This window comes from Electrona antarctica (assembly GCF_951216825.1).
Source record: "Electrona antarctica genome assembly, chromosome: 1".
Classification (NCBI taxonomy): domain Eukaryota; kingdom Metazoa; phylum Chordata; class Actinopteri; order Myctophiformes; family Myctophidae; genus Electrona; species Electrona antarctica.
Window position 1 is genome coordinate 38419870 of NC_136806.1, and position 27102 is coordinate 38446971.

A 27102-nucleotide genomic window follows, 5' to 3' on the forward strand; every position below is an offset into this window, starting at 1 on the left:
TAATGTATGTCCATCCATTACCTTTAAGGAAATTGAAAAAAGCACAATTTCTTGTTAATAATACAGAAGTAGGACATTGATTTAAACATAAAACGTTTAATGAGGGCCTGGGCCATGGCTCAGTGGTCCAGGCACCTTGGCTGGTAATCCAGTCTGGCACTGTGCCGCGGGTTCGACTCCCGATCCCGACGGCCTTTACTGCATGTCTTCCCCCCATCTCTCTCCCCATTTCCTGTCAGCCTACTGTCTGTCCCTCCATAAAAAAATGTAATAAAGGCGAAAGCCACAAAAAAAACCCCATTTAAAAACGTTTAATGAGTTCCAACAGCAACCATATATCAACAAAGAAGACCATTAAAAAATACATTTCCTGTTCCTCTCTGTCCTTGTGTAGCTGCACCTGCCCCTCAACTCTCCACTGCCAGGCAGTGAGCTCACCAAAGAGCCCTTCCGTTGGGACCAGCGTCTCTTTGCCCTGGTGCTGCGGCTCCCAGGAGCCTCCGCACCAGATAGCGAGCACCTTGGCAGTGTGCCGACAGATGAGTCCGCCATCACCCAGATGTGTGAAGTCACAGGAGGTAACACTGCACCAGTGAAGATGAGCGTATGGTAGCACCAACTGAATGTTAACTTCAGTCCTAAGTTAGGGTTTAAAGTACCTGCTTGAGGATTAGTAACTAACTACTAATTAGTTTGTATTGTAACTAGTGAGTTGCGCCATGACTATTTATTATGCCATGACGTAACTTAGCTATAGTAGTAGACTTGTTCTGTTGTTAGTAAAAAAGTAGTAAACGAAGAGGTACAGATATCTGAATGGTAGAGAGCAAGACACTTAACCCCTAACTGCTCCTCGCTTGCTCTCAAGTCTGACCAAGTCTTGGGCAGCAATTAGCTGGGCGAAGCTGAAAACTGAATTACAAATAGACACAACTAATGAATGAACTCTGTGTTTGTCAGGGCGGTCGTATTGTGTGCGGACGCAGAGGATGCTGAACCAGTGTCTGGAGTCTCTGGTCCAAAAGGTTCTAAGTGGAGTCGTCGTCAACTTTGAGAAGACGGGGCCGGACCCGCCAATGGTAGTGGAAGGTAAGTTCTTGAGTGAAAAGACAACCGTGATCTTAAAACAGAATTGAAACGAAATTAAATGAGATAAGAAATGTGGTAGAAATCTGAACTGATATGACTCTCGTCACAAACTTATGAGCATCGCACACTCCTCTGTCTACTGTCAGTATTTTGGTTGTTTTGTTCTACAGATGACTCAGTGAGTCAGATCCAGTATTTTCTTTATTTTGTTCTACAGTTGACTCATTGAGACAGAAATATTTGTGTTGTTTTGTTGGCACAGTGAGTAAGATTCAGTATTTGGGTTGTTTTGTTCTACAGATGGCTCAGTGGAGTCGAGTCGTCCTGTGTCGTCATTTAGCCCCCAGCCCTGGCACAGTTGTCACAAGCTCATCTATGTACGGCCAAACCCAAAGACAGGTGTCCCGGTTGGACACTGGCCTATTGCTGAGTCTTTTTGGCCAGACCAGAACTCTCCTACTCTGGTGAGTTGGCAGTTGGCATAGAATCAAATGCTAGTTATAGCAGAAGTCCAATGAATGAATGTACATAACAGTTTTGGTTGTACAATTGTGTTAAACGCATTTCATAATCTATAAGTAGCATTATTTCTTAAACATTATGAAAACATTTTAACAGAATTGACATTACATTAGTGTGTAACAGTTTATTGAATAATAAAAAGATAACCTGACCGAGATACCCTGACCAAAACGTTGTTTCCCATTCAAACTTTTATTTGCATTTAAAGAGTGTGCAGGAGTTTTTTCTTTTTCTGTGCGTTATGCCTTCATTTGTTCTTTTTCCTACACACCTAGCCTCCTCGCTCTGCCCATCCTGTGGTGCGTTTCTCCTGTGTGGATTGTGAGCCAATGGTGATTGACAAGCTGCCCTTTGATAAGTACGAGTTGGAGCCGTCGCCTCTGACACAGTACATTCTGGAGAGGAAGTCTCCACACATGTGCTGGCAGGTAGGAAAACGCTTGTTTGCCCCATCGGCTATGTTGTCCTTAGGAGACGCCTTCATTAGGTTGCTAGCAAAGTGTATTGGAAATATTAGGAAACCTGTATATATACAGGTTTGCTAAGATTGACAAAGGTTTCATCAGTTTAAAACCACAAGTTAAGTTATTGTTTATTGTTGGTCCTCTGCATTGACCCATCTGAACTATTAGGAGCAGTGGGCAGTGTCCAGCACTGCCTTGTTCAAGGGCACTGTCTTCAGGGTTAGTATGTCGTGCGTGTCTTTTGTGAATTTGCAGTCGTGTGCATTTTAGAACAACATGGTCTTGTAGTTATTTGTGTTACATGTTCTGTGATGTCTCCATGCAGGTGTTTGTCAGCAGCAGTGCGAAGCACAGTGACCTGGGACAACCCTTTGGTTACCTTAAAGCCAGCACCACGCTCACCTGTGTCAACCTGTTTGTCATGCCTTACAACTACCCTGTCCTGCTCCCACTGCTTGGTAAGAACACTTCCCTGCACATTTCCCTGCTGTGTGTGTTGCAACTTCTCTTTCTGTTAACCTCGGCTGTTAAACCCTATATACATATATATGGTATTTTGTCTAAAACAGCCAGATATTTTTGCCAAATGTTGTCCGAATCGGCCAATATATTGGTTATTATAAACAGTCCTGGTTTGCTGGAGCAGCCGCTGGAAATCAAACCCTTCCATCTTCTTTACTTTTGAATTTAAATCCAGGATTCTTTCAGGTCTTGAATTAGTTGCCTGCCATAGTGACTCTCTCTCTCTCTTTGTCTCTCCTTCTGGCTCTCTCTCTTGTTTCAACTCAAGACGACCTGTTCAAAGTGCACAAACTGAAACCAAACCTGAAGTGGCGACAGGCCTTTGAGATCTACTTGAAGACCATGCCTCCTTATTACCTTTTGGTAATGCACTAAAACGCGAGCACACGCACACATACACACCTTTTGATATTACAATTTACAATTTAGGCATTTATCATGAAACATGCGTAAGCTAAGAACATAACAGTGGAATATGTTTACTATAAAGTGCTATGTCTACATAAAAATAAAATGCTATTCTAGTGCTGTCTACATAAAATGCTATAAGTCTGTACAAAATGCTATCTAAGTCTACATAAAGTACTATCTAAGTTACATAGGTTGAGGCTTTGCATATGCAACAAACCCCAGTCTGCCAAAACCCTCAATACCCACAATATGGCTGCACCAGTAATCCTAAACGTTACCGTCGTATGTATGTACAGTATGTATTTGTGTATTCTTCCCAACAGCCTCTGAAGAAGGCTCTGAGGATGATGGGAACTCCAAACCTCATTGCAGACACCATGGACTGTGGTCTGAGTTACACTGTCATCTCCTACCTGAAGAAGCTCAGCCAGCAGGTCAATCCTCAACCAGACATAAAAATATCACCCATAATAATTCCCATAAACATAATATCACTGTAGTGCAGAAACCTTGTATCTCCACATAGCGTCTGGTGGCACCTATGATGTGACATCATCGAATATCCAAAATCATCCTCGAACACGCACGCCATCTACAAACCGCTATAGGGTAGATTCTGTCTGAACACAAACATTAAATGTCATTGACAATGAATGGAAAATTTACGTCATATGTCTGAGCAAATCGGCTGGGTATGTTGGTGGCCACCCTTGGCCAATAAGGGACCACCATTCTTGATGACGATGTATGATGATTGAGCGCACCTCACTTCACACAGGTGTGATTTCATTAGGGCTCAGACTGAGATGAAAGTTGTTACAGCTTAATATTTCTTTAATCCGTCCTCGTGAGTGGAAAACCATTGTTTACATATTGAGATGACGCTGTAGACTCCCTGCACGGCTGCACCACACAATTACTTCCGGTTCAACTATATGAATTGTTTGATGCAAAGAAATTGTAAAATTAAATGGTGCATTTAGCCTCTTTCTCCAAAGCACTTAACAATGCGTATTACATTCACCCATTCCCAAGGCACCAACCTGCTCATCGGGAACAGTTACTGTCTGACACTGTAGGTGTCCAGCGTCTTACTCAAGGACACATTCCCAGACTGTGTGTGTGTGTGTGTGTGTGTGTGTGTGTGTGTGTGTGTGTGTGTGTGCGTGTGTGCGTGTGCGTGTGCGCGCGCCCCAGTATTGGATTGATTATTTGTTGTGCCCCCAGTGCGTAGAGACGTTACTTGGATTCTCTAAATAGGTTACCTACCTAAATAACCTTCACATTCCTTCCTGGGTGTCCAGGCTAAGATGGAGTCCGACCGTCTAATTGTGTCCGTGGGGAAGAAGGCTCCACAGGAGACAGGCATCAAGGTGAAGAACCACTCCAACAGTCTGTCTCTGGCCCACCGCCGTGACTTCAAGCAGCTTCTGCAGGGAATCAGCGGGGAGGTACCTCTTCGCCTCGCTGACTTCAACCTCAAAGAGTTTGCCGGCTTCCAGATCGCCCTTCTAAACAAGGTAGCAAGGTCATCACTGATGTGATGTTTAGTAATACAGTAACAGTATAGGCTGTTGGTTCACAACGTCTGGTCCGGGGACCACCACATTTCGTTCCATTTATACACTCTTTTTACTCTCTAGGGTTGTTCCTTGGTCTATGGTAGGGCTGCGACATCATTAGCTGCACAATGCACCCCTAGTAAAACTGTCATCCTACAGGATATGAAAGCTCAGGCGTACAGAAACGCCTACGACATCCCAAGAAGGAATTTACTAGATCAAGTGACAAGAATGCGTTCAAACCTGCTGCGGACCACCCAAAAACTCATCAGGGGTCAAGATGAAGGTAATTAAAAAACACAGTGTTAACATAGCTACAAACTCACAGCGCATCACATTGAAATGTGTTGTGAACTTGTGTTGTGTACATTATGCTATTGGTTAGCGAGTAGAGGTATATTTCAGTGTGCTGTGTGAGGATGCTAACTCCACTGTTCTGCCTGTCAGATTATCTGCACAGCATCCCAGTGGCTCAGATGGGGAACTACCAGGAATACCTGAAGATGATGCCTTCTCCACTGAGAGAGATCGACCCTGACCAACCCAAACGTCTGCACACGTTTGGAAATCCTTTCAAACAGGACAAGAAGGTATGAGGCTTTGTTGATGAATAACGTATATTCAGTGATTTTACTTAATTCAAATATCACTTATTTTTTCTTTTTTTCTGGATAATCCTCCCTACTACTAGTGTGCTGACCATATAAGGAGTTCCTCCCTGTCCCCAGTGAGCCCCTGGGGTCAAAAAACCCTAGTTTCAGTTTTGGTGGCGGGTGGCAAAGCCTTCATCCAATCAGGATGAGAGGGGCCTTCCTCCAATCATGATCGACTGGGGGCGGGCCTTGGTGCACATGCAGTTTTGGTGGCGGGTGGCAAAGCCTTCATCCAATCAGGATGAGAGGGGCCTTCCTCCAATCATGATCGACTGGGGGCGGGCCTTGGTGCACATGCTGTTGGCCTGTTGCACTTCCCCCCACTGTAGAGCGTGCATGTGCACATTTTGTTACCGGGCGGACTGGGTGGTTTTCCAAATCACCCAAATCACTGAATGCTCCTTTAATTATTCATATTGTCTTCAATTTGTCTATTGAGTTTATTTTATTTTATTTTTATTAATATTTTTTAAAGATATTTTGGGGGGCTTTTTGCTTTTATTGATAGATCACAGTAGGTTGACAGGAAATGGGGAGACTCGAACCCGCGACACGCTGTCAGGCTGGATTACCAGCCTTGGTGCCCAGACTCAGCAGGAGAGTTAGCCATCATTTAACATAAAATGTATAAGGAAAGTCAATGTGCTTCTGATTGTGCTGAAACCTTGAACAAATGTGGAGTTGTACGTCATCTGACATAGACCATAACACCATAGATGACTGATGTCTGGGCGCTTGAGAGACGCAGTGGTAAGTGCGGAGTGCCTGCCCACCACCGCAGAGGTTGTGAGTTTGAATCCACCGTGGTGCAGGTGCATCCAGCTTTATCGAGCATTTATACAAACACAATTGGCCGTGTTCGGGGGACGGAAGCCGGGAGACGAGGGTGATAATTGTCACTTCACATAATCTTACGGGCTGGGGCGGCACCTGTCAGCAGGGAGTGTTGGGGAGTGTTGGGCAGGAGGAGTAGAACAAAGGCTCTATGTCCTCCTGGTGTGGGCTCCTCGCTGGCAAGTGAGTCAGTGAGATGCGACAGCAGTGACAACACACAAATGTGTGTGGGCGGAATCAATTGGCATAACGACAATTGGGGAGAAAACGGGGCAAAAAGTCAAAAGAAAGTTTGATATCCAAACTATTTGGATGGTTCCAATTTGACTTGCTGTGTGTGTGTTAATAAGCATATAATAAACGTAAATAATGTAACTAAGTATCAAATCTATCTATCTTCTGATTCCGTCATTGTTCATTGGTTCATTGCAGGGGATGATGATTGATGAGGCGGATGAGTTCGTAGTGGGTCCTCAGAACAAGAAACGGCTGAACTCAGGTGACTCCAACTCGGGTGCTGCGCTGAAGAGAAGGCGGAGCATGTCACCACTGTTGCGCCGGCCACAGACTCCACCCTTGAACACCAACCATGTGTTGGAGAAGAGCGTTCAGGGACAGCAGGGTCTCATCAAGCCCCTCCCACTGCACAAAGGTATGACCAGGGCCTCTCAGAGTAGGAAATGTTGCCCAATGCTGCCTTCAAACTAGCAGCGACAAAAGTTAAAAAATGACCTAGGATTGTCAGCTACACTGTCGCAGAGTCGCCGTTGAAATGTTGCTCAAAGTGCTCGTTGATGTCGTCAAGTGTGCGTCCATGTGTGAGAAAAAAAACATGCTTCCTTGTCAATGCCTTCAGATAGGAAGGAATGAAAGAAGGAAAAAAGGAGCCCCAGACAGAGTGTGTGGGGGGGGGGGGGTTGCGAAGGCAGGTGTGTGTGGGGGAGTGTATGTTTACTTTGTTTTTATTCCTTTTTACAGGTTATTACAGACAAGCATTTCAGTCAAAAACAGTCAGGGGGCGGGGTTTCAGTCAACCCCGCCCCCTCCCCCCGTCCAGAAACCGCAAACGTAGATGTAGAGTATATATATATATATATATATATATATATACACACATTTGAAAATGGATATAATCAATAAGATAGCACACAAAATCACAGAAGACAGAAAATAAATGAAAAAATAAAATGGAGATAAAATAGAAAGACAGAACAAAAAGAAAAAGGGACAAAAACTGAGAAACTATATATACGTAAAAAGAAAAAATATATATACATGCATATATATACGCCCGTATATACATACACAGCAAATACTGTTAGTCAATAGTAGTATTGATAATGGTAGTAACCGCCACCAGCAATCATATCCTCGGATAGGAGGTGCATTCCGGTCTCGTCATCTCCAGTCCCCAATGGGGGAACGAAGCACGGGGTCTGGTCACCGGTGCCCTCGTCTGCCCCTTAGGGGAATGTCAAGTTTTCAGCGTATGAGATAAACGTAGACCAGGTTCTGTCAAACTTCTCTCGTGAGCCATGGACATTATACCTAATTCTCTCCAACTTTAACATAGACAGGACTTCTTGGAGTGTATGAACGCCTTCGTTGAGAGCAAGCAGAGAAGAGATTGTGTGGAGAGAGAAGTGGAGTAGAGATGGTGGACGAGTCACTGCATCATTGGAGCGATCATAAGTCAGCTCAATTTCTTTGTAGCTCGTCACGCAGTGTCGACATGTGTCAGTTTATATCTTCAAGTCACTGGCTTCCATTGAAAATCACTTGTTAACGCAGCATAAGTGATGAAACTTAATACTACTTTTAGGTACAGGAGTGTCAACGTGGTATACGGATATATTTCTTAGGAAAGTGCTCATATCTGCCAAAGAATTTAGGAGATCTGAAGAGGAGTGGTTCACACTCAGAACATGTGATGAGATGTGTTGCATGGGAATGCTTGACAACAAGCATAATATATTGTTTAGATTCAAATGTAACTAGAAAAATCACACCCGTGTGAACTGAGTGGTGCAACTACACATTTATTGTTATAGTTACTGTACATTAGAACCAGGAAAGCATCTGTGTCCATAGCAACCATAGCAACCATAGCAACCATGCTCGTTTTTTTGGTTGCTAACCATAGCAACCATGCTCGTTTTTTTGGTACGAACAAACACGGGTACACGGGTACAAAGCCAGTTGTTGGAGTGGTTTGCACCACTCAAAAAGTGCCCTTCTGGGCACAGGTCTCCACCAGGAGGATAGGAGTGTGTGTGATGTTTGGCAAAATGTTTAGGAGTAATATAAACATGTTTTTTTTGTTTGTTTGTTTCTTGCAACAATTTTCTTCATTTTGTTGAGGAAATGCAGAGCCAGATCACTCATAGCATCTCTGAGGATAGAATTCTGGATGAGCAGGACAAAACGGGCTACTCCTGAAAACTTTGGAAGGCAATCTTAGCTAATCAGTGTAGAATCTGAGAAATCCAACAGGCTCGTCTTGATCACATGACTACAGAGATCATGTGTACCGATTTGCGTGAGATTTGGATGAAATCTGTGCAACTAACATAAACAATGTGTTTTGCAGAAATTGGCCTCATGGTGGCGCTATAACCGGCAGATGTGGAGGGATGCAGGGAAAATGTTTTTCCATGGCCTCTAGGGAGTGCACATACATAAGTTGTCGATGCAGTTATAGGTAAAAACAGGAATTGGCCTGTTATAGCGCCACCGTGAGGCTGATTTGGGGAAAAAATAAACAATCATGTGAGCTTTGGAAGCCAATCTTAGCCAATCAGGATGGAAGATGGGAAATTGTGCAGATCTGTGTCTATGGAGATAGTGTATACCGAATTGTGTGATGTATGGATAAATTGTGTACGAGTTATCTACAGAAATATGTTTTGCCTAAATCGGCCTCATGGTGGCGCTATAACAGGTCATTGAGGAATATTTGGGGCCTTCGGCCTGGTGGAGACAATGATTGTATGGCAGGGATTGTGTTTCAGCGCAAGCTGTTTGTAAGGATACATGCACACAGTCTATAAGAGGTAATTCAGACTGCTGCGACCTTTAAGTTTGTCATTATTACAAACTTGTTACTCCATTATACACAGGCCTTTTGTAAGTAAGTGTGTGTTTAGTTTACTACAGTAATTATTGTATTATTCCTATCATGGGATTCAACAACATTGTTAATTTCTCATAAAGTCCCTCAGAAATTCAAATTGTTTATAAACTTCTCATAATAATTACCCATGCAGGTCCTGTTGGTAAACTCACAATTTGTGACGACTTCGGATTAAAAAACACATAACAATCATCATGTGTGTAGGTAGAGGAGGTTCAAATAACCTACAGTAGTTCTGTTATGTTTCTGTGGTTTTAATATGGCTTCATGTGGGTGCAGGTTTATGTTTGTAATTTTATCTACAGTGGAGGGTTGTGAGAAGAGGGCACTGACCTCTCATCTGACCAACATGTCACTAATTCTGTTAGGGGCACTTTCGTCCAAATAAATCATTTTCATTGCATATTAAAATTGCAAATTAAATTTTATCGCAATATTCAAGTAGCTATGTTTTGTTGCCGTGGTTCTGTTCTGGGATCTCCCTGCGGGGAATGCAGATAACACAGCCAACAATGACATCAGACAATGACATTAATAAAATCAGGGGAGCATAGAAGGAGGAGCTGGGATGGAGGTGGGTTTAGCGAGAGCTTGTTGGGGTGGCATAAGTATGCTGCGGCAGCAGTAAACAAGATGAAATGGTTATAAAGAGCGCCCCATAACATGAATTTCCAATGACAGTGTAACAGCTGAGTGCCAGCTGATGGGTAGGGGGTGGGCTTGCCGGAATTAGCTGACCACCAGCTGATGAGGGTGAGGCAAGTCTTGACTATGATGTCCTGCCAGAACTAACGCTTTGCTCTAGTTACTAGTACATACTACATAATAACTAGTATATGTCATTTCAAATGTAATTTTAAAAAGCTGCTCCAGACCTTACCACTTAGTGAAAAGCGCTCCTTCCTTCCTTATCCTGCAGGCGTGGACAACAACAGTGTGGTGGTCACAGAAAGTAACGGCGAGGGGGGTCTTGGAGCAGAGTCAGGGGACAGCTGGCCCACGGGGGAAGACACTGTGTCAGGGAGCCTGGAAGACGGGTCTGGGCTGGCTACAGCTGACCACGTAGAGCACGACTGTGCTATGGAGGACAGGCTGGCTGTGGATGGTGTTGACGATCAGCCCGCAGAGGGCAAACAGAACTTTGAAGCACTGAGTCCAGAGTGCGAGACTATAGAGGGTTTTGGAGATGACCAGGAATTGACCGAGACCACCTGGATCCCCCCGTTAGACGGCTGCCAGGCAGAGCTGCGGGCACGGGTCATCAAGGAGGTTCGCAAACCAGGCCGCAGTAAGTGGAGGAATTATATGTAGCGTTAGGTGTTTTCGACCCTTTTCATCAAGGTCCATTATGTATTCGGTATTTGAGCCATGGACCACCATTTGATGAGATTTAGCCTCTCAGACCAAAGACTTTGAATATTTCGTTGTCATTGGATAGGAGTTTGTATACAATTCCATGCTGTATTGATGTGGTACCATAGGAGACAGCAGTCGTTGATCAAAATAACAATCATTCAACATTAACTAATTGTGTAGACTGTATACATCTTGTAAAGTAATCAAAAATGTTTAACAATAATTTAACTCTTGAGAGCAAATGGACCCTTACAGGTCCTTTTGGTTTCATTTTTATCAAGAGTTAAAGATCTATAAGGGTCCATTTGGTTACTCTCCATCATTTAGCTAACCACATCATGGAATCCCCTGAAGGACCACTGGTGGTCCTCGGACCACTGGTTGAGAACCAGCTGATGTAGCCTGTTTTTCCATCGGCCGCTTGATATCCAGTGAATTTGCTGAGTACAGTTGACAATTGACAATGTTTGCATTTAGCAGACACTCTTATCCAGAACACAGTGTGAGATTTGCTGAGATCTCACACTTGTGAGTGCAGATAGAACAATGTGGTAAACAATTAACCATTGATTGAGTGATTGATTGAAGTATTTATTAACAGTTTATATACCGTACATTTCAAGCACAACTCAATACAAATAAAAGCATCTGTCTAAACAACTTGCTAAATAACATTTTCTTAACATTGTGGTCAAGAAGAAACACGGTCAAAGTAACGATATATCTGCATTGTAAACTAGCATCTATACACACGTAATGATTTGGGATTCACTGTACTGTGGTGACATTCCAGTTCTAGCATAATCTTCTGAGGTACAGTAAAGCCTCTTAGTGATATATGTCTCTGTGCTTTTCTTTCCCAGACTATGAAGCAATATTGAGATTGCTGGATGAGGTGAAAGGGTCCATTCATGTCCAAAAGTATTTCATCTACCATGCTATCAAAGAAGCTGCAAGGTACAGTATGAGACAAAAAGAGACAATCTACTACTAACTAGCTACCAACCAACATGTCGCATCTCTGATGTGTTGTGAGCTTGTGGATTGGCTATTTTCAGCACGACACCATCAGTACAACAAAGTATTGAAAAAGGTTTTTGTAACCTCGCAAATCTTCACAGTCAACACTTCTGGCCATATGGATTTGTTTAAATGTCTTATAACAAAGTGTAACAGGTTTTCTGCCATTCTGTTGTGTCTATGTCGGTCCCCTCAAAAGTAGACCTATCACATACAGAGCTGATGCTTCTACATCTACATGAGTCACAAAACAGAAGCACACCTGGCTATAAATTAATGAATGGATGTATGTATATGCTAAAAACTGACTGAAAGTTGTCAGTCAGTGTGGAGGTGATAACATTGTATCTGAGCCATTCTACCGAATTGGTTCAAATTGCAGTCCCACAAGGAAAAAAATATTTTTAAGTAGTCAGACCTTACATGTGTACAAATATCATCTTATGATCTATTTAATCACAATACATTTATTGAGATAAACAAAATGTAACATATACAAATATATACTTTATATGTTACTTTCTATTGGAAGGTGGCTGTCCCAACCTCTAACTCCTAAATTTCAATTCATGAAAACAATATCTAAATGATTTGTCGTTTTATTAAATGTTGGTTTTAAATAAATCGTATTGATTTATCTTAAAGGGAAGTTGAAATATGTAGATTGATTTTGTGATTTTTCTTTAAATTAAAAAATGTATATAAAGAAACCTGTCCAAAAAAAAGCCCATGTTTTCATGTCACTACCGAAACAGAAAGAGTTTAAGTCCATAGATGGAGCCTAGTTTTAGCCACAACCCCACACTCTTCACCAAGAAGTGACATAGACTTCATGTTCATCATGGTCAAATGGTGAGTAGCTAGTTTACTTCAGTCTGAAATTAATGTCTTCCAAAGTCTGAAAATCAGTGTGTGGATCTATATCGACCTCACTCTGACCGTCACTACGGTCATAACAACGAATGATGCCCTCATCTTCCTCTTCTCGAGACCAATATATCAAAAATGTCATGCCCACATGACCCGGGGAGGCGGTCTCACCGTATAAATTATGCCCGGTGAGGGCGGCTCCGCCTCTTTGCCTCTCTCGCCTCATGAGACCTGTACGGTAGGTGAATGGTATCGTATCTTTTGAGATATATATATATACTGTTAATGCGGACTGCTTGGTTTTCGCTAGTAGTCTTTCCACACTCACTGCGTTGGTAACCCGTACACTTCGGTGCAGGCGCCTTGCGTCCCTGTGGGTTGCAGTGTTGTGTGACTTTATAGCCTACTGTGATTGTTTGCTAAAGCTAAACACGTTGTTGTTGTGTATACTTGTTTTGTTTGGCCTACAGGGTTTTTCCCTTCAGTTAGGCTGCCTTAAGAGTTCCGTTTGTTGCGGAACGGCCGGGATACGGCTACTTATTTTTTTGTTATTGTTGTACCCGTTGTTGCGCTGTCCGCAGCTGCGGGGGTTAAGTGGAGGCTCCATCCAAGTTGGTGGTAGTCCTGTCAATTCCGCGTGGGTTCGCATGCGATGTAGTTATCCACACTAGTATTTCTAGTAGAGTCACAAAGTGATATTTTTCTTTAACTTGTCCTCCCTCCATACCGAGTGTATTGTGAGTAGGTGAGAGGAAGCTGTTTGCTTCAGTCACGTGAGTTCCCTCAGACCGCTGTGCGCAGCAGGTGGGATTTGTTTTTGTTACTTGCTATTCTGCTATTCCCTCTCATACGTTCGCGTATAGTGAGTAGACGTTTTGATTAACATTGTTATTATTTTGTGCATAGGCCTACTGTGTGCATAGGCCTACTGCTATTTACTACCCCTGGTGCTACGCTGTCCGCAGCTGGCAGGGTTTATTTGTGTTGCGTTAGTTATTCCCTCTCATACGTTCGTGTATAGTGAGTGGATGTTTTTTGATTAATACTGTTATACATTTGTACATACTGCTATTCGCCATCCCTGGTGCTACGCTGTCCGCAGCTGGCAGGGTTGTTTTTGTTATGCTAATCCCCTCTCATACGTTTATGTGTAGTGAGGTGGTGAGTGTAGTGGTATTTTGAGTTTCGCATATTATTACCCCTGTTACCACACTGTTCGCAGCGGGTTGGGGTTTGCGTTTTTCTGTTCCCTCAAGTACGTGCGCGTACGGTGAGTAGGGGTGTTTTCCTTGTATATTGCGGCCCCTGATACTGCTGTTCGCAGCTGGTGGGGTTCCTGCATATCCCTCGGGTGCGTTCGCGTACTGTGAGTAGGGTGGTAATTGAGCTACTATGGCTTCCTACGTCTGCTGCTGTTGTCAGGCAGCCATGGACCCCCGTGATGGCCACCGGGAATGTCCCGTTTGTTTGGGCAGAGCCCATGTGCAGCGGGACGTTGAGGACCCCTGTAATGCTGCCATCGACTTGCCCTATGCCGAGAGGGCTCGGCGGGCAGCGCTGGAGTGACAGGCTTTCTAGAAAACGCCATCGGCGTCGCTCAGGTGACCATGATCATAGGAGGTCTCGTGAGCACACCTCTCGGGCCCCTAAGCGTTCTGCTCACCCCCAGGAGGTCGGGGAGACGCAGGGTGCCACTCAGAGGGAGATTTTGGCTGCTATTCAGTCCCTCAGTGAGCGGATGGGGAGGTTTGAAGCTGAATGCTCCTCAACTGCGGTGTCACATGAGACTGTGTCCTCGCAGGCATCTCCCTTCAGGGGGGTGCCTGGCCCGGAGGATGACCCAGATGTGCTTTACATCCATGCGCCTGGCTCCCTTACTGGCAGTGGTCTACGTTCGGACCACGCTTCAGTCTCAGGCAGCACCAGATCTGCGCTCTACGAGGAGGAGGTGGCAGAGTCCGCTCCGGACGTCTCGGCTAGTGAGACGCTGGTGTCGCACGTGTTATCGGCAGCTAAACTATTGGGTATGACACTTACAGCCCCGAAGTCTGCCTCTTCGGCGGGTGTCTTCAGTGCGGTGTCCCAGGCTCGCTTGTCCCCTACTGTTCCAGAAGCAGAGGGGTATTCGGGGATGCTAATGACTAACTGGGGGAAGCCTGATAGTGACTCCTTATTTAATGCTGGGTGCAGGGGCCTAGCAAAGATGGCTTATCCTCCCGAGTCCGGCTTGGGAGACATGCCACCGGTCGAGCAGGGCATGGCCGCATTGACCGATCTTGGCCCTGACCGAGTTACCACTGTCCCACGTTGCCCCAGTAAGCAGTGCGAAAAGACTGATCGTCTGGTGTGTCGCACGTACAATTCAGCAACCCGTGCAGCTCGCTCGGGGAATGCATTGGTCCTCCTCTTGGCTGCTTTAAGTAAGACAATGGGGGCGGAGGACACAGACTCCCGGTCCCTGATAGATTCCGCGGTGTTGGCTCATTCTCAGCTCACGCGGGACATTGGCGCCACCATGTCATCAGCCATGTTGGCTCGTCGTCAGGTCTGGCTGGCTCAGATGCGTCTCCCTGAGAACATCAAGAAAGAGCTGCGGGAGAAAGCAGTTGTGCCGGGCCATGTGTTCCATCCAGACTTCCAGGAGACACTGGACAGAACTGAACGCTGTGCTCAGACACGGGAGAGCGTTCAACGGTTTCACCGGTCTGTTACCTCCAGACTCGGACCACGGCGTTCCTATCAAGGCTCAGGGCCCCACCAAGGGTCCTGGGGGCGTGGCAGGCACCAGGATGAGGCGTTTCGGGCCCCCAGTTCGGCCGCCCGGCAGCAGCCTCACTGGCAGCAAGGTTCTAGATCCCGAGCCACTAACAGAGGTGGCCCTCAAGGGCGTCGCCCCCGCAAGGGCACAGGGCGCCAAGGGGGCTCTGCATGAGAGTTCGGGGCCGGCCGTCGAACGTCTCTCCCGGCTTTGCTTGGACAGCTGGGTAGAGCGTACATCAGACCCCTGGGTACTGGAGACAGTCGCCAGGGGCTACAAACTCCAATTTCGACGGCGTCCCCCCCCCTTTTCAAGGGTCCGTATGACTCTGGTCAGGGACCCTATCCAAGCACGCACGCTGGCGGAGGAAGTTTCCACCCTGCTGCAGAAAGGCGCAATTACAAAGGTGAGTTCAACCGATCAGAAAGCAGGTTTTTACTCAACATATTTTCTGGTGCCAAAAAAGGACGGCGGGTTTCGGCCCGTCCTCGATCTCAGGTGGCTAAACCGGTACATGAAGGTCCTACCTTTCAAGATGTTACAGACAAAACACATACGCCAGTCCATTGGTCAGGGAGAGTGGTTCGCCACTCTCGACCTGAAAGACGCGTACTTCCATGTCCGCATTTGGCCGGGTCACAGGCCCTTTCTCCGCTTTGCCGTTCAAGGGCAGGCCTACCAGTTCAGAGTGCTCCCATTCGGGCTGTCATTGTCTCCGAGGGTGTTCACAAGGGTAGTGGCGGCCGCTCTGTACCCGCTTCAGCTTTCAGGCATGAAGGTCCTCCCTTATCTCGACGACTGGCTGATCGTCGCACCGTCTCGCAGCCAGGTTGCGGCAGACACAGAGCAGGTGTTGTCTCATGTCCAGTCCTTGGGTTTCCGAGTGAACGTAAAGAAAAGCAACCTCGAACCCAGGCAACAGACAGGTTTTCTTGGCCTGTGTCTCAATTCAGTGACCATGGTGGTCTCTCTGTCCCCGGAGAGGGTTCTACGGATCCAAACACTCCTGCGCCACTTCCGTCTCGGCACGCGTGTCGAGATGGTTCTGGTCCAGCGGCTGTTGGGGATGATCGCATCCGCCACAGCAGTCGTCCCACTCGGCCTGCTCAGGGCCAGACCTCTCCAGAGGTGGCTGAATTCATTCGGCCTCGATCCCAAGCGGGACCGGCATGTGAAGCTGGTGGTGACAAGGCCTTGCCTTCACGCTCTACGGCCGTGGAGGGACTGCACGATGCTGACACGAGGGGTCCCGCTTCGGGACCTTCCGTTCAGGAGGACTGTGGTGACGACGGATGCCTCCCAGACCGGCTGGGGAGCCGTAGGGGAAGGCAGGACAGCGAGAGGTCAGTGGGCGCTTCCTTGGACGTCCGAACACATCAATGTGTTGGAGCTGAGGGCTGTTCACCTCGGCCTCAGGGCTCTCCTCCCCTTTATCCGCGACAAGCATGTCCTGGTGAGGTCAGACAACACTTCAGCGGTCTATCAAAATCACCAGGGGGGCACGAAGTCACTTCGTTGCCTACAGGTGGCTCAGGAACTGTTGTGGTGGGCCGCGCCTTGCTTGGCCTCCCTCAGGGCAATCTATGTGCCGGGAGTAGTGAACACGGCAGCAGACCTTCTGTCCAGGTCCGGCCCCCTCTCCGGCGAGTGGAGACTTCACCCACAGGTGATCTCACAAATATGGACCCGCTTCGGCCGGGCCCGAGCAGACCTGTTCGCCTCTCGAGAGAATGCTCACTGCGAGCTATGGTTCTCCCTGACGGGCCAGGGGGGCCCCTTGGGCCTGGATGCTCTGTCAGGAGAGTGGCCGGACGGCTTGATGTACGCTTTCCCTCCACTGCCCCTGATTCCTCAGGTGTTGCATCGGGTGAGGCTGGGTTGCTACAGGATTCTGTTGATTGCACCCCGATGGCCAGGGAGACATTGGTTTCCAGACCTCCTTCAGCTGGTTCAGGGGTCTCCATGGCCTCTGCCGGCCAGAGCAGACCTCTTGTCGCAGGCAGAGGGTCAGATTTGGCACCCCAAGCCGATGACTCTGCAGCTCTGGGCCTGGCCTCTTCTGAGCCCCTCCCTCAAGGGCTAGATGAGGCCGTCCTTGACACAATGCGTAATGCCAGGGCGCCTTCCACCCGGGCCAATTACGACCACAAGTGGAAGTGCTTCTCTGCCTGGTGTGCTGCCCAGCAGGCGAATCCTGTCACCTGCAACGTATCCCTGGTTTTACGTTTTCTCCAGTCCCTCTTGGATGCTGGCAGAGCAGCCAGCACCATCAGGGTGTATTCCGCCGCTATTTCCCACCGGCATGAGGAGGTTGATGGGCTACCAGTTGGTAGGCATACTTTTGTCACTCAGTTCATGGCTGGTGTCAAGCGGCTACGCCCCGGACGGGCCTTGAGGGCCCCTGCTTGGGATCTCCCTCTGGTACTGCGGTCCTTGATGGGAGCCCCGTATGAGCCGATGGATCAGTCTGATCTGAAATCCCTCTCTCGTAAGACGGCACTTCTTTTGGCGCTTTCCTCTGCCAAACGCGTCGGTGAGCTGCAGGCCTTGTCAGTCAGCCAAGACTGCATGAGGTGGAAACCCGAGGGCACAGGGGTGTCGCTGTGGCCTAACCCGGCATTTCTGCCCAAAGTAATTACTCCGCAGACGGTGAACCGAGTGCGTTCTGCTCTGGGCCCCCAGGAAACTGTGGAGGGCCTTTCTACATTGTGTCCAGTCCGAGCACTTCGTGCTTATGTGGATCGCACACAGGCCATACGAGGCACAGGCACGCAGCTGTTTGTCTGCTATGGGGGCAGGAGGTTGGGGCTTCCCTTGTCCAAGCAACGGCTGTCGCATTGGCTTGTGGACACAATCTCGGCGGCCTATGTTGATCTAGGCCAGCCGGTCCCTGAGAATGTGGTGGCCCACTCCACAAGGGGGGTGGCCACTTCTTGGGCTGCACTAAGTGGAGTGTCCATGGAGGACATTTGTGCAGCGGCTTCATGGACTGTGCCTTGCACATTTGCGAGGTTCTACAGACTGAACGTGGAATCCCAGCTATCGCTGGGTTCCACCGTCCTGCTTGCAGCTGCCCAGCGAGATGGTGATGGGGCTGAGTACCCTGTTCCTCGCGACCCGGTTGGTATAAGTCATCCGTTGTTATGACCGTAGTGACGGTCAGAGTGAGGTCGATATAGATCGTAAGTTATGGCTATAACTATGGATCTATGAGACCGAACGATGACCGTCACTATCTCCTGTCGCTCGGAACGTTCTGAGGCGTTCGAGGCTGGAGGCGGAGCCGCCCTCACCGGGCATAATTTATACGGTGAGACCGCCTCCCCGGGTCATGTGGGCATGACATTTTTGATATATTGGTCTCGAGAAGAGGAAGATGAGGGCATCATTCGTTGTTATGACCGTAGTGACGGTCATCGTTCGGTCTCATAGATCCATAGTTATAGCCATAACTTACGTTTTAAGGATTGTCACTGCCAAACACATAATTTCTTCTTAAATTATAAACTATTTTGGTTTTTCTGCAAATCAGTTTAAAGCTGTTTTTGCTAGCCATGTTTTTCCACATGACCTAGCACCGAAGGTGATCAGGCAGCAGCAGTAGTAGTTATTAACTTCCAGAGCTTGAGCAAATGTAAAGCATCTTATGAGTTAATATTTAGCAAAATAAGTTTAGTGACTATGGCACCGCATTGTAAAGAAAATGCTGTGGTCACTACCGTAACAATACAGTCACTACCGAAACACTGGTTGTTTTGTAAAAACAAAAAAGGGAGTTATCAACCAATATTTTAAGATCATGATTGGTTAGGTGTATGTGTAATGTCTGTCTACCATTAATGCTGAAATCAATATAATCAACTTTTATCAAATTTTACAAAGAATATAGGGTTTAGATTTTGATTACTCTCAATAATTCAACATAAAACAATATGTTAAAATATCAATTTAAATGTATTTAATTGTGGAAGCACAATTTTTAAACATGGTCTGTACAGGGGGGAATTGAAAAAAAGTTAAAATAAGTATCTTTATTCGAAGGTAAAAGTCTACGTTTCGGTAGTGACACATTTTGGGAGAGGAAAGATATCCCAAGAAATTCAAATTATTAAAATATAATATGATAATTGACTGTGCCTTTACTAAATATGTGCCCTTAGATCTGGTGCAACATGAATATGGTCAAAGATTTTCCAAAATAGCATACACATTTCACACAATTTCCAACTCTGGATTTCAACCAATTCGGTAGAATGGCTAATCTACATGTTTCCATGATAGTGAAGTTTCGGCACCTTATGCCACATTGTGATTTGCGTGGGCTCGTTCACAAACTGCACACACAGTGATACAGTGTTATTATTAACAGCAAAACATTAGACGTGGAGGCTGTGCTGCTGCTTCTCACAGTACCAAAGATATTGATCAGCATTGATCACCATTAACATAATCACATGGAGTGAAAATCCTTTTAATGGGAGTTACTTGTTGTGCTGACTGTTTCAATTTCGCTATATATTTTTGGTTCCAGCACCCATCCGATTTGATTCTAATAGTATCATTTCAACAGTTCTCTGATTGCAGTGTAGTTTGATTATAGATGACACTGAAAACCGCATATATATAAGCTCACAACGCGTCACATTGTGATGCATTGTGAGCTTGTTGATATGTTATTTTTAGTGTGCAACACAGCACGCAACCAATAAGTTAAAACCCGGGTCATGCAATCTAATTCAGTTTTCTCCTCCTCTTTCTCATTCCCTGGATCCCCTCCCAGGTTCAAGAAACGGGTTCTGATCCAGCAGCTGGAGAGAGCCCTGGTAGAAATGGAGTTCCAGCAGCCGTCGACGTCACGATTCTACTACGCAGACGACGGCAGATAGTGAAAACAAAAAAGAGACTGTCAGAAAGGTAGCACACGCTGCTTCTCGGGTGACATGTGTGTTTATTTGGCGTTGATGTTGAATCATGGATACAACCCCAATGCCCAGATGGTGGATGGCCCTGCTGTCCATGTGCTGTTACATTACTTCCTGTTGGAGGTGAAGAGGTTAAGGGGTTTAGCAGTGGGAGGGGCCTGGGGCTCTGTATAACCCCCTTCCTCACATTGACTGATGCCACGCACACCCATGGGGTTGCTGTCTTTGCATTCTTGCACCTTGCTCACAACACACAAACACTCCATACAGCAGGTACAAACAAGCAAGCAGATCCCCATAAAGCCTCTGTTACAACAACAATTAAAGCTGCAATCCATAACTTGTCATGTCCTACCGGGATTCAAACCCCGGTCTCCTGCACGAAAGACCACAAGAGATCTGCCGCTCTGTTGATAAGGGATCCCTGCTTACTACCACCACCAACCACTGCAGATGTACTAGTAATGTTCTGTTAACATACTGTACAATACAGATTGGTTAAAATAACCTTTTATTCATTAAAATAAGTTCTTTATTGCAGCTTTAACATAATTATTCCAGGATAAATGCCACACAGCTACAAATTAATAGAATCTTTGTTCAGCTGGTCTGATAATTAGGTATTATTGTTGTAAACATACTGTAATTGCGATACAGTAAGTAACATGGCTATTGTGTGAATCTGTGGTTTACATGAGAAATCTGGCATATGTGATGTTCTTTTCACATATATTGTTTTTTTTTTTAAAACAAACCTCTTCAAGTGGACCAAGAAGTAAACCAATGGAAAAGGGACCGAGTTCTTTTTGCATTTAGGACTCTGTTCAGCTCTGATGGGGCCTCAGTCCTTTATCCTGATAATTCTTCTGGTTGGCACAGCAGGCAATCTGTCTACTCTTCGCCGTAGACGGATGCTGTAGACTCTACGGCAAGCACAATACAATGTAGCAAAGGCAGGTGACCCTGGATCGCTTTGTGTTCACAGGTTAAGCAAACCACAATTTGGACAAGTGTTCACATATGTGTGAAACATTTCTGAGTCATGGTCTGCGACACTGCGTCCACTTCAGGGGCTTAAAGGGGCTATTGTGAAAACGGCAGTGTTACAACTGTGTACTAAAGACCATAACACCACCAAATACCACACCAACCTACTGTAGGCAATGGCTTGTGTCCTCTCTGGAATAATAAACTTTGTAGGTTATTGATTCTTAATCTTCACCCATTTATACCTGAGGCCGATTTATAAAACGCCTTCTAAAACCTAACCTAAGGTTTACTGAAAACGTTCAAAATCGTATTAAAAAAATAAATGATGTTGCTATATGAAACACATATGGCACATGGCTCCCGGCATGAAAGGTATAAAGGTATAACAACAAAACGTATACTGTAGGTTACACCAGGTCTATACACTTGTCTGCCAACAGATAACATAGCAACAGTAAATGTGTACAAACAATATGACTGTGAAGATGGCAGCTGTTGTGTTCCGTCTTAGGAAGTTAGAGGCTGGCATGAACCCACTCTCCACTACACAGTACACACACTCCATAGTGCAACAGTCACTCCATTGATTCCTTCCCAGCAGTGCAGCGTTCCAGTAACATCTGTCTCAACAGTTATGGGTGATTATACTTCTCGCCAGTGATGCACACTGAAAATTGCTGATCTACAAGCTCAGAATACATTACGGTTCAACAAATTCTGAGTGTATAGATCAGCTGTTTTTGGTGTGCCACACTGGCATACTCCAACCAAGTACAAATCAAGCATTAAATTAACAGTCACCTGTTCTCCAACTGACACAGCTGCTCATCTGCCTTCTGCTGCATTTTTACATCAACAGAAAAACACACTATCACACCAATCCTTTTTGTTCTTTTAATTAAAGATGTATGTACACTAATTTTTAATGTTGATAAAGAATAGAGTATTTTTGTCAAGCTGTTTATTTGAGGACAAATATTTTGAAAGAAATGTATAAAGTTCATTTTTGTAAACTGTTATATAGATATATTATATATATAATGGAAAGTTTTATGAATCTGTTTAACAGAGGTTAATAAACAGGTTGGTAGAATTCTTGTGTGGATTCCACTTATTACACTTACACCTGCCCAAACAACAAAAATCGAATTATCTGTCGTAATATGTCCATTGGAGTGTAATGCAGGAAAGGGTTTGTTTGCAGTTCTCTCATCATATAGCATTTATACAATAGATACAAGAGCGTTCTAAGTAGGGATGGGATATGAAATTTCTGGACGATACCAATATTGCTGTTCTGGCCAATAACCAACATAAACCGATTTCATTCTATATTAAATAATTGTCCATTCTGAAAAAGGCATATATATATATATAAAGACTGAATTTGAAAAAGCAATTACTCTGTTCCAAAACTAGGGATGCAAGGTTATTGAAATGTTGGCCCACAATCCCAAACTTGTATTTTTATTTAAAAATGTTCCAACTTGTTGACCATTTTGAAAAGCCTTTTTCAGGCTTTTTAAGTCAACATTATAAAAATATATATATCGGCTAAAACTGATGAACGATTAATTGCCCATACCTAGTTTTAAGTGACTGCTTGAGTTGGATGTTTTGATTGTATTCGTCATATATTTACATACCCCTATGTATAATAAAACAAACATTTCTCACAGATTGTTAAAATCAGTAAGCTTTTATTAAATTAAAAACAATCTTTTCATTCAATCTTAACAAAATGAAAAATTAAACAAAAACAAATTGTACCATTACTTTATTCTCAGTGTCGACCTCACTCGTTTCACATCTTGCCTTGATTTGACTTCCAGTGACACAACTGATCCCAAATCTTTATTGCATACAGAATGTACATAAAGCCTGCTCGACTCCAGGAGACGATCAAGGAATTCTCTCAACAGAAGTAGTTAACTTACTTTAATGCCCCTTGTTAAACAAAATTAGACTTAAGGGACATAAAAAGGGAAGATGTCTCAAAACCTTAAGACTGAAGCAATTACAATTAGACAAACAAATCTGAAGGGTTGGCACAGTTGTTAAATAGGGTGGTTGACCACTTTTATGGGAAGATGCATGACTGAACAGCACATTAGTTTATGTACAAAGACAAACTAAAATTGGATAAGTGGATTCTCCTTTTGACCTGCCATCTAACCAGGAAGCTCATCTGTGCACAGGAGATGACAAACGGGCAGTGAAGGCCAGTCTCAGTGCTAAAGCTCCAGCTTGCGAAGCCTTAAGGGGTTAGGAAGGGCTTGCGGATTGGGTACGGTAGAGGCCTCTTGCTCTGCTGTGCGGAATAGCACTCTCCCTCGGTGATTGAACATGTAGAACGATGGATGGTTCCTCAGTGTATCGAAAGTTCTGAGAAGGAAAAAGGTGTAAATTGTAGTTTATAAAAATGTTAAACAAATTTTGAAATATTGGGTCAACTCAGTCTAGGACTGCATTTTAACCTGTAGTGTAGACTGCTAGAGACTGGTTTAGCTCAAAGTAAAAATAAAAACTGGACACTGACCATCATCACAATTACTACAATCTACTGCTCCAAGTCAAACAGATACCGGTCATATAAAACTTTATTAACACCTGATGTAAATGTGTGAGCAAGAAACAATCAACCATGTTAGTATGAAAAGAACAAACAGAGGTTACCTTCATCGTTTCAGAAGTTCTAGCCAGTACAGATTAATACTAATATCATGTCTGTTAATTATTGCTCTACAAATGCAGTTTCACTTAGTTTAAAGTTGCTTGAGCGTCACTAACGCACAGTGCCAAAGCTACTGTAGTAGCGGTGCTATTACCTATAACGGTACCCACCAAAATATAATCAGTGAATATAGAGGGGTATTGTGAGACAGGGAATAAATTAGTGATTCACACAACCTTTTGTATTTCAAGGACCTCCAGTTTGATATGATATGCACTAGGTTAAAGACCTCCATTCCACTTGACACATTTTCTCAGTCTATAGAGACACACGGGGACTACAAATTTCACGCCCCCAAATGAGACAGCGTCCCCACTTCTGGTCCGTTGGCATGGATACTGCAGGCCAGCCCATAGAAGTCCGTTGAAATTCAACTGTAGTTAGCCTACTTTTAAAATAATATGAAATGAACTGAAGACTATATTGATTTGAATAAAAATATGTTTCCAAATGTATGAAGTGTCTTTGTCAACATATATTGTTGTTTTCTCAATAGAGGATGTATTTCACATTTAATTTACCACTTGAATGAGTTACCCATAATGTTAACGGGGCAGAGGGGAGACGGCAGACAGAGAAACCTGTCGCTTTTAAGGGACGTCACTGCCTTTACGAGGCTACGAGCGCCGACTTTGAAGAGTGGAATTCTCAATATACATCCCGATCCCGACTGACTTTGTTATTCATGTCTATATTTTGAACATGTCACGGGCTCACTATATATGTTCCACCTACCACGGAGCTCCGACGGTGTGTTTTACCGCTGTCAACTTGTTGTATAATTAACTTTGCTGAATAGTTGCATGGGAAAATAACCCAGCTAAATGGAGGAGTGACATCCTGACATTTTCAACTACCTAGTGAATTCTCCAGATGAGTATTAATAGTAGTCTTGCAAGATGCTGTTTAGATCATTTTCAACAAATTCATAGCATATGAAACGAAATACAACAAATATATCTGGGTATTGAAAACCTCAAGGGATGCATCCGTGACGTATATACCGTGCGACCACTTTGACTTGAGAATTACAATGCTAGTACTTTTCACAAACTGATGGAGTATATTATAGTACATTGTAGGATGTATATTGAGATGGCAGGTATGTGACATTGAAAAGGACAAATCAAACATATGGGACACTTTATTAGAACACAAAAAAATTCGCTATAGCCTCAGTAATGAACCAGTGAAATTAGGGTATTTCATGATGCCTCTCATAGGGATTGCATTGGCAGCTGCAGTACACTGTTGAAACGGACCAGAAGTGGGGCCGCTGTCTCATTTGGGGGCGTGAAATTTGTAGTCCCCGTGTGTCTCTATCTCCAGATCCAACATTTAGAATCAGTGTAATAAACAACTGTGTCGCTCTGGGTGAGACGAATTGCGTCTGCTAAATGCCTAAATTAAATTGGTGAAAAAATAAACGTACTTCTTTTTCAACTCTGAGGAGGCGTCCATGTCTTTGAACCCCCCAGCAATGTGGACGATCCCGTAACAGGTCACAACAAACGATAATAACGTTTGTAACATAATCTGCAAGATACAAAACAAAAAAATAAAGATCAACGAACAATATTATACATTATAATACGTCAGAATAAATAATAAAAACATCACTCACATCTATTGGTAGCGTTTCATTCTCCTTCTCTGTGAGTCGCATGTATGATCGATCTGGATGGTTAAAAGGAAATAAAAACGTTAGTAATTTTACAATAGCACTTATGAAGCGTAACAATGTATTTACTGTCACTGGTTGATCTGAAGGTGACACGTTGTGCACATCAATTAATTACATGAATAGGATCAGAGAATCGAATCATTTTTTTAACGGAGCGGGGCTACATGTAGCCGCAACGTCGGACGAGAAGGAAGGAAGGCCGCAGGTTGTGTTGCCGTTTCATCAACGTAAAACTACACGCGCAAAGCCACGAAAACAATACATAATAATTATCTATCCTTCACACTTACGCTGTGCTGCCGAGAAAGCTGCGTGAGCCAAGGCGAACAGCCCAACGCCAACGACCCAGAAAGAAGAAGACATCTCTGTTCTCTTTACTGCAGGCTGGGGATGAGGATGGAAGTTGGAACGAGCACTGTGTGGCGCAACAAAATGACGTCGGGAGTTGTTGTTGCCAGTGTTGCCAGGTCTGCTTAGTATAAGCGACTTTGTGCTTGTTTTTTGGGCTTAATGTTGTTTAAATCAGTTTTTGTCAAACTTTTTTCAGTCAAGGACACCCCCCCCCCCCCCCCCACACACACAAATGAATGTTTACTTTTATGGGTCCCCCTTGAAAATGAGATCCTGATCTCAGGCTATCCCTTAAAAAATTATTAGGGATCAAGCCTGAAGGGGCGAAGACGCCTTATTGTTTTCATACTTCCGCCATTTTTCGTAGTTTTGGCAGTTCTGTGCTGTCATTTTCAACAAAATTCTGCAATATGGTAGAGGGTTCCATATTGCAATATTTGATGTATGAAAAAATAAATAAATATATTTTCGTAGCCTGGTTAACCACTCCCCTTTGAACAGATAATTGACAGATAACCCCTGACATCATCTCCATGCAGTCTCCAATCAGTGAACGACATGAGCCCGGAACACGGACCCTGATTTTATGGGGTCCAAAATTTGGACCCTGCTAATGCATTGTTGATTTGTGGGCGTAAAAAAAAAGTGACGTCATCTCCAGTCTCCACCATATGTGGAAGAGACTATCTATACCAGTAAGACTCCATATATGGAGATCTAAGGGTGGCAGCGGGGGCAGTGTCTTGAGTGTACAGGGTTTGATGAGGGCCCAGGTTAGCCTGGCTAATAAGCCAGACCGAATAATTTTCGGGCCTGTTGAGAACTGTTGAGGCCTGTTTTCGCAGCTTCACTAATAACTTTGGGGCAGGCCCATTACGTCTAGAGTTTGAATGGACAGGTATCAAAAGGGAGACATCGAAGAGGAAGGATGCGTGGGGAAGGATCAACATATGGAATGTCAGAACAGGTCAGCTCCATATAGGAGATCTAAGGGTTTTAGTTTTAAACTGTAGGCTACTGGCTACCTCTGCTTTTTTGTTTGTTTGTTTGTATCTGAATTCTTTTTTTGCATTGTTTTTAAATGTTCCTGTTTTGTGTGGTAATTACTTTTATTGTTTTTTTGTAAAGCACTTTGTAACGCTGTTTTGAAAGGTGCTATATAAATAAAGCTTTATTACAATTACTATTATAATCAATCATTCATAAAGCAGTGGTTGCTTGTTTCTC

The 27102-nt window shown here is 44.6% G+C and overlaps 2 protein-coding genes across 2 annotated transcripts in view; one reads left to right on the forward strand and one right to left on the reverse strand.

Moving 5' to 3' along the window:
* ints6l (integrator complex subunit 6 like) overlaps positions 1–22199 on the forward strand; it is a 28113-nt gene extending 5914 nt beyond the window's left edge. Inside the window, exons 5-18 of the mRNA XM_079502830.1 lie at positions 395–578; positions 961–1089; positions 1390–1553; positions 1887–2039; positions 2401–2533; positions 2866–2960; positions 3332–3442; positions 4313–4528; positions 4730–4856; positions 5018–5160; positions 6490–6709; positions 10110–10478; positions 11410–11503; positions 19975–22199. Of these exons, the coding sequence (XP_079358956.1) occupies positions 395–578; positions 961–1089; positions 1390–1553; positions 1887–2039; positions 2401–2533; positions 2866–2960; positions 3332–3442; positions 4313–4528; positions 4730–4856; positions 5018–5160; positions 6490–6709; positions 10110–10478; positions 11410–11503; positions 19975–20080 (2244 nt within the window). The 3' untranslated portion in view covers positions 20081–22199. The remainder of the gene's footprint in view (positions 1–394; positions 579–960; positions 1090–1389; positions 1554–1886; positions 2040–2400; positions 2534–2865; positions 2961–3331; positions 3443–4312; positions 4529–4729; positions 4857–5017; positions 5161–6489; positions 6710–10109; positions 10479–11409; positions 11504–19974) is intronic.
* A 587-nt stretch (positions 22200–22786) lies between these two features.
* mmgt1 (membrane magnesium transporter 1) lies at positions 22787–25966 on the reverse strand. Its single transcript, XM_079503231.1, has 4 exons — positions 25815–25966; positions 25465–25517; positions 25273–25376; positions 22787–23491 (listed from the first exon to the last, which is right to left on the reverse strand). Exons 1-4 carry the CDS (start codon positions 25885–25887, stop codon positions 23341–23343), a joined length of 381 nt encoding a protein of 126 aa, XP_079359357.1. The 5' UTR covers positions 25888–25966; the 3' UTR covers positions 22787–23340.
* Positions 25967–27102: the final 1136 nt, after the last annotated feature.